Source organism: Myripristis murdjan, chromosome 4, assembly GCF_902150065.1.
Source record: "Myripristis murdjan chromosome 4, fMyrMur1.1, whole genome shotgun sequence".
Classification (NCBI taxonomy): domain Eukaryota; kingdom Metazoa; phylum Chordata; class Actinopteri; order Holocentriformes; family Holocentridae; genus Myripristis; species Myripristis murdjan.
The window spans coordinates 5,604,745-5,612,614 of record NC_043983.1 but is presented as its reverse complement, the minus strand read 5'-3'; the positions used below and the strand labels follow the sequence as shown (position 1 = coordinate 5,612,614).

General features: G+C 44.6%; 1 protein-coding gene across 1 annotated transcript; it reads left to right on the top strand.

Annotated features, from left to right (window-relative positions):
• The first annotated feature begins 820 nt into the window (after positions 1-820).
• On the top strand, positions 821-3,829 carry LOC115357901 (serine/threonine-protein kinase pim-2-like). Its single transcript, XM_030049662.1, has 8 exons — positions 821-884; positions 1,091-1,366; positions 1,482-1,576; positions 2,481-2,528; positions 2,758-2,979; positions 3,142-3,319; positions 3,452-3,628; positions 3,738-3,829. The coding sequence occupies exons 1-8, from the start codon at positions 821-823 to the stop codon at positions 3,827-3,829; spliced, it is 1,152 nt and encodes a 383-aa protein (XP_029905522.1).
• The last annotated feature ends 4,041 nt before the right edge of the window (positions 3,830-7,870 follow it).

Here is a 7,870-nt window from a genome sequence, read left to right as displayed (position 1 = left end):
TACAATAACAGTACAACAATTAACGTTAGTTAATGCCGTAATAAACATTAAGTAACAGGTAATAAACATTAACTAACTGTTAACTAATGTGTCTAAGAATCGTTTACTAATACTGTTCATGCTAAGGTATTAATTTATATGTTATTTAAGGGTTATTGTAGATATTATTAACATTAGTAAATGCCATAATAATTATTAACTAACAGTTAATTAATTAATTAGTTAATTACGGCATTAACTAACCTTAACTAACGTTAATTGTTGTACTGTTATTATAAAGTGTTACCAATTAATAACTACTAAATGTTACCAACTGTTGTGATAGGATTGGGGAAATGGGAAGGGGCCATTGGATTGATGGGATCTACAAAAAACAAAACAAAACAAAATACCCAGGGCCCTATCTCCCTAACAACCCCATAGTAACCACCGACACCACCTGTAGATGATGGGACAGGACTGAGGGCCCTGATTTGGTGCAACATGTAAAGACTAAGGGGACAAGGTGATTCCATGAGGCTGGACCAGGTCTGACAGCTCCTCACAGCTCCATCTGATGGAGTCAAACCTTACAAACCTTGTGTGATGCTGCTTCTGTTGGGCTTTGATTTGCTGGGCTGTGATGTCATGATGATGTCTTGCTGCTGTCCAGCTGAAGCTTCTGTCAGCTCTGTGATGTCACAGCAGAACACACACTGCCACAGAGTTCAGCTCACACACACCAACCCGTCAACACGGAGACACGCTGACACTCATCTAGCAGCTGTTTGATTTCCATTGGATTTGATCACAAACTCTTTTCTGACACATCCACCTCATCATGGCCTGCAGGTCTCTGCAGGCCTTTCACTCTCCACCTTCTCCTGCCTCCAGGAGACTTCTGGGTGAGTATGAAATCCTGTGGAAAACCTCCAGCCCTTACATGTTAATCCAGGAGATTCCCTTTAGTCCAGCTTTTTACTTCAAATGATGGATCTGATTCCTGTTGCTGAGCTGTTTTCTCCAATCATGATCAAGTTTGTCCTCTGGCTTGATGTCCCAACCCGACAAGCAACCTGAGGTTTTTTTTTTTTTTTTACTTCACTTGTAGGCAGGAAGACACAGACCTGCCCAGCCAGGATCCAGAGGCATCATGAAGTGGGCAACGTCCTCCCAGTGGAGGACGGCCCAGCTGACAGGAGGTCAGCCAAGACAAAGAGGAAGGCCACCTCTGACAAAAGCCTGCAGGGAGAAGTAAAGAGGATGAAGAGAAAGAGCCCAGAGCCTCATGCTCAGTTAGCAGAGGAAGTTCAGGCAGGAGCAGCTTCACCCAACAGCAACACTGCCCCCTTCTGCTCTGTGCTCCCCAACAGGACTCTCAGCAGAGGTCAGACCACCGAGAGGAAAGACTCAAGATTAGGATTTTTGTTGTTGTTGTTGTTGTTGTTGTTGTTGTTGTTGTTGTTTTTCAAGTACAATAACAGAAATGTGTGTGTGTGCAGCTGAATTTCAGGCCAGATACTTGCAGATGCAGCCTCTTGGTGAAGGAGGCTTTGGATCAGTGTTTGCTGGCTTCCGCATCGCAGACTATTTGCCTGTAAGGTTCACACCCCTAAACACACACACATACATCCACACACATACAATTTACCACTCCCCGTATGATGTAGCGGTGCTGAGTGTGTGTGTACCTGTCTTCAGGGGTGGACACAGGGGATGTGGGGGACATGTCCCCTCTGTCCCCTGCACTTTAGTCCACCTACAAACTGTTAGAGTCCAGTCACTAAATAGTTGATCCACTGTCCCACCTCATCCCCACTGCAATTGTTTTTCTTCTCTTTTTGGTGTTAAATGCTTGTGAAAGAAATCCAAATGTTCCCAAAAACATCTTTCACAAACATTCAACCCTTTGAAACCTGAAGAAATCCACACCATGTCTTTCAAAAACATGTGAGAAAAGGCCATGAGCAAATGACCAAGCAATGACCTGAAAATGAGCAAGAAATGACTTCAAGAGTTACAAGAAAATCAACAGAAAATGACCAGAAATGTGCCCCAAACAACAAACTGACTAAATAAATAAAACAAAACAAACATTCCTGGCTAAGCAACTGGCAAAATATGACAAGAAAACTTTTTGGACTTCTGGAGGCAGTTTATGGTAATGTCATTTTAAATATGTAATTATTATACTGTAATTATGAATAGAGTTATCGGGTCGTTTTTCTTTGCTACTGTTATGGTCATTTGTTTGCTCAGTTCCTGCTCTTTGTGTTTTCATTGGTAGTTTTCTTGCTTTTTATTTTCAATTTTCTGGATAGTTTTGCGGTAATCTTATGCTGATTTCAAATACTTTAATTTGAAATACATCACATTTTTCAAAGAAATCATGTTGGGGTTTATATATACACACAGTGGAAGTGAAACAAAGCTGTTGATCTATTTTTATGTTAAAAAAGACAGAAAGTCCTTGAGAAATGTTTCCTCTGTGTGTCTTGCAGGTTGCTCTTAAACACATCAGCAGAGAAAAGGTGATCTGCACACCAAAGGTGAGCATCAATAATGTCGGACATGTTTGACATGTCCTTGACATTGCTGGCTGACTTCTTTTCCCACTGGGCGGTAACAGGAGCATCTTAGACAGCATCAGGAAATAGTGCATGTGTATTTGTGTGTGTGTGTGTGTGTGTGTGTGTGTGTGTGTAAAGGTTGGTTATTCCTCTTCTCAGTCTGTTGCTTTTTTCTTGCACCTCGACCCACATGGTATCTTTGCTTTAGCTGCTCAATGGGAAGCTGTATCAGTTCCCCCTGGAGGTGGAGCTGCTGCTCCAAGCGGGAGCAGGAGCGGGGCCGTCGGGCAGCAGCGCAGCAGTGACGCTGCTCGACTGGTTTTACATGGAGCAGCAACTCATCCTGGTCATGGAGAGGCCATTTCCCTCCATAGACCTTCACCACTACCTCGCTGCCCAAGGCGGCTTCGTGGACGAGAACCAGGCCAAGGTGAGCGGGTGGAGGCATGGAAGGGCGGAGGGGGGTGTGTGTGTGTGTGTGTGTGTGTTTGCTCCATGGAGACCTGTAGTGTCCCGTGGTGTGAATCCTGTTTCAGAGACTTCCCACTCTTCATCATTCAACTCTTCCTCACTCTTCCTCTTTCTGTCTCAGCTTCTGATGAGGCAGCTTGTAGACGCTGCCATCGAAATCCACACCAAGGGAGTGTTTCACCGTGACCTGAAACCCCGAAACATCCTCATGGACATCAGATCACAGCTCCCGTGCGTCCGCCTCATCGACTTCGGCTGTGGCTCCACACTACATGAAGGATTCTACACCGAGTACTCAGGTAGCGGCTTCTATTCCTGCTCTCCACTCTTTTGCCAATCTGTCACCTGGTTTGTTTTAAAGGTTAGCCGCTACCTGCTGCCGCCTGATGTCTCTCCCTTCATCTCTCTACCTGTGTCGGTGTGTATTCCAGGAACCTTCTATTACACCCCACCAGAGTGGTTTAGGTTCAGGCGCTGCAGTGCAGGTCCCACCACAGTGTGGCAGCTGGGGGTGGTGCTCTTTGAGATGCTCTTCTCATACAGGCCCTTTAAGACCGAGAGCCAAATCATCCACAGCCACCTTGTCTTCGGGGATGAGGTGTCTCAGGGTAAGGCACACTCTCTCCCTAACTCTAACCTAACCTGACACACACACACACACACACACTCTCACAGACAGTTTGTGTGTGAACATTTGATCCTTGTCCTTGTGTCCAGAGTGCCAGCATTTTTTGAGCCAGTGTCTGGCCAAGAGCCCTGAGTGCCGTCCCACCCTGGAGCAGCTGAGGCTCCACCCCTGGCTGCGTTGATGCAGCCCTGCACTCCTGCACAGAGACAAGTGTCCAGCAGACACACGTAAAGCAACACCTCCACACTTCCTTTAAAGCCATATGGAAGCTCAGGAAAACATTTGCCTGAATATGTTCTTGAGCTCAACACAAATCTCTCTCCTGCCACTCAGGTTCACCAGGAGCTGCTGGTCTTCCTTTATGTGCAAAACATGTGATTTTGGAAGCTGATTTGCTGTGGAAATGAAAGAAGAGAAACAATTCCAGTGTTGTGGATTAGCAGTCCAGGGGGCTCAGAGCAACTAATGAAGATATGTGAGCACCATGTGGACTCACATCACACCCAGGTAACTTTACAAGCCCACACTGGATGCAGCTTTTCCTCAAGTGTCAGAATCTGGTTCGGTTTACCTGGTAACCATCTTTCCTTCAGTCTGTCTGTCTGCTCTAAAAGCTCTATGGCAACAGGGTCACCAGACGTCTGTGACGCTGTGAGGAATATTAAATAGCAGACTGAAGATGTGTGTGTGCCTTCTCTCCACAGCTGGGTGTCTCTGCTCAGTAAAAGCTATGAGCTGGAGCGGGCCATCGTCCAGCTGGACAACAAAGTGGGCCAGCTCAGACAGCAGCAGGGGACGAGAACAAGGAGAAGGTCCGACAGGACTTGTAGAGCAGCACGAGCTCTTCACCTTCACAGCACTGACTGGACCTGACAGCCTGATGGTCCCATGACAAGGCCACATCTGATTTCAAAAGACTGACTGACTTAAATCTGCTTGGACCACACAGATGTTTAATTAAAAAAAGAAAAACATCTTTATCAGATTCTAGGTTTTGGTTGATGGTTGGTTTTGATCGAGTGTCAGAATATAGACTCAGATGGAGCTCAAGAACATACACAGGCCAAAGTTTTAGTTTCCTTCCATATCGCTTTAAACACAGTGCACAATCCAATCTGTTCTGCTGACAAAACAGAAAATCCATATTCATGAACTCAAAACCAGGTTGGCCTGTTGGTGGCGCTGGTGGAAAGGTCAAGGGGTCATCAAACTCAACACAGGTTCTTTGTAGGGGTCGTGCAGAGCCGGCCCAAGTCTTTATGGGGCCCTAAGCAGAGTTTGATTTGGGGGCCCCTATCACCAATACTATTGCCCATTGTCAATAGCATGATCAATGCTTGATAATTCACACACCTACTGAAACTGTAACACACCTGTCATCGGTTTTATCAGTTGTACCTGTGTTGCATACTTCAGTTTCAGCCTGGCATGTTTTACCCTTTCATGGTGTTTAATCTTAAAAGGTAGCAAACACACAGTAGTGGTCTGGTGTTAATTTAGTCAAAAATCCCTCTGAAGGGACATGAACACAGACTTTGAACAAGGAAAATGGTTGAATATTTGGGCAGATTGTGGAAATGATGTAAAGGAGGCGAGAGGAAAGTTTACACAGTATAAGATGATAAATAGATATTACCACACTCCAAAAAGACTGAGACTCAATGAAGAAAAGTGATGAGGGACAATCTGTGTTGGAAGTGTAAAGCATGTCAGAGTCTTCCTACACTGCATATGGGTCAAAGTGGTGGAAGGTTCTGGGTAACTGGTCTGGCTCAGTAATCCCCCCGACTCCTGCTTTGTGTCTGTGAGGGGACAGATCTCAAACACCAAATATGTCAAAAGGTGTGTTTTCTGTTTCTATGGCTGGTTTGATCACAGCTTCCAGAATTATCTTGACACATTGGAGGATAGCTAAATCTTGAGAGACTGGGTAAATGCAGTGATTGAGACAGCATCCTACAAATCGAAGCTGAGCTGGTTAAAATGCAACGTGGAAGATGGCACTAGCTCTTGGGATCTTTTTTGGACTCATAAAGTCAGATGATCTTGTTTCAATGTCAAGAATCAGATGCAATGGATCACTAGCTGCCCTGTGATTATTCTTTTTGAAAAACCTCTATTAGAGTTAAAAAAAAAAAAAAAAAAAAAAAAAAAATCACTCTGAAATAGCACATTAGGACACCTTGAGGAACACCATCAAAAAATTCATACTTTGATTTGGCCCCAGTCTGCACAAATACAGCATGGCCAAAAGAACATATTTGGACTGCATGGTTTGTGGCCCAAACTGCATGGCATTAGCATGAGGTGGGCATGTCTGCAAAGAGGAGAGCCGTGGCTGCCAAGAGAACCCATTTTCATTCAGACATCTGGAGGTCAGAGGTCAAGGGACCCCTTTGGAAAATTACCATGCCAGATTTTCACCTCACCAAAAGTTTTGGTAAGGTGAGTTTTGAACAACAAAGTTTCGAACAGCACAAACCCAAGGTTTCATCCATATCAGCACCAAGATTATATGATCCCATTACAGAATCTGATTACAGAATCTTTTTCCTTGGAAGAACTCATTTTAAGGATTTGATCCAATCCGGATCACTTTTGCCCAGATTAAATTTTTTGAGCGTCTGGCCCCCAGGGATCAATTTTAGGTGCAGCTCAGCAATGTGTCTCACGTTATTCTAGTCAAAACCGTAAAACATATTAGATTTCGGTTAGGCGTGTATAGGAGTGTAAAAGGGTAAGGACATTATGATGGATGTATGTGTGACCTCACCCAGGGTCTAAGGTGGGGGGATTCAAATACAATGGCTCTAGCAGGCCCCAACTGTCTGAGTGTGGACACAAACAAATTCAAAGTTCAAGAAGAGCGGGAGACATGCAATCAGTTCACAATTAAAAAATTAGAATATAATTAAAACTGAGGATGAACCTGGGGAAGAAACTGTCAAACAAAAGAAATCTTTACGAAGACTAAAGCAGCTAACATGCCAACTGATTTCAGTAGAACATACACATTAAAATGTACTAGTGGCTCAAAAAGAGACAGAAAAAGGAAGGGTGGGGGGGCGCACTAATAGCTCACCGGCAAGGAGCTCATACCAAGTACCAGGGCCCAGTCCCGATCGCAGTGACCGGGGTTCAGCCCTACCTGTCTATCTCCACTGTGACTGTCAAATAAAGCAGAAAATGCCGAAAAAATAATCTTAGAAAAGAGAAAAAGGAAGGGTCTCTACTGCAGGGAGATTCTATCACAAGGAGACCACCACATGTGCACTGCAACTACACTGCCACCTACACAGCATCAAGTGACAGGCAAATCCAAATTCAAGTGACCTCCGCCCTTAAAGCCCACCATACAGCATGCAAGGAGAGGGGGTCCAACGAGTACTCCCTGCAGGTCTTCCAAAAAAAAGGCAGTAGCTAAACAGAATTCAATAAAAGGAACCAGTTGGTTCACATTTACAAGCAGATTAAAAAGGACATAGTGCAATACAATACAATTCAATATTTTAAAATCCAACATCATAGCCCTGGTAGAAACCAGAGGGCCACTGGTACACAATTAAAGTGTTGCCAAAAACAAAACCCTCCAACGCGGACCAGACAGCAATGAGGAAACTCGACTCAGGAAAAGCTGTAGTCTGGCATAAAAGCTGAAAAGGGGAAAATGACAAAATTATGTACACAAACTGGCCAAAATACCTCAGAGGGAATAACCCTCCTACTTCACCATCTAATTTTTACCTTGCTGAATTGGGGGCCCTGAACCAATATAGATGATTGGCCTCACTGTAACTCAAGCAGGGAACGGCAGGCTGTGTTGTTCCTAAGGGGATTAGATTAATCACTAATAATATAATTCAGTGGAAACAACAGATTTAAGAGCTGCAGCCTACCTGTTCAGCATGGGGCTACACAGCAAATCGGGATCAATCGGGATAACCCTGAGTTCAGCCCCACCGCAACTCTACATACAAGAACACTGGTTTAAACTATGGCTCAAAATGCCTGCTAGACCATGAAACCACTCTAAATCTTACCTGCACAAACAAAGCAGTCCTCCCTGCAGCTACCAGGCCTCAGACGAAGAGAAGCCCTGTTTGCCCTCACCTGTGCTTGTAAAGGCAGGGAGCTCTTTAACCCTACGTACTAGGGGTGGTGCTTCCTGCTTACAGGCCAGCCCTCACATCTTTTATAGACATTCCCATGTTCAGTTATGTGT

Excerpts from the sequence above, each read along its gene's own strand:
- LOC115357901 (XM_030049662.1), top strand. The coding sequence starts at position 821 with ATGGCCTGCAGGTCTCTGCAGGCCTTTCACTCTCCACCTTCTCCTGCC. Across the intron at positions 1,577-2,480 it reads GCATCGCAGACTATTTGCCT|GTTGCTCTTAAACACATCAG; the intron begins GTAAGGTTCACA and ends TGTGTCTTGCAG. Across the intron at positions 2,980-3,141 it reads TGGACGAGAACCAGGCCAAG|CTTCTGATGAGGCAGCTTGT; the intron begins GTGAGCGGGTGG and ends TTTCTGTCTCAG.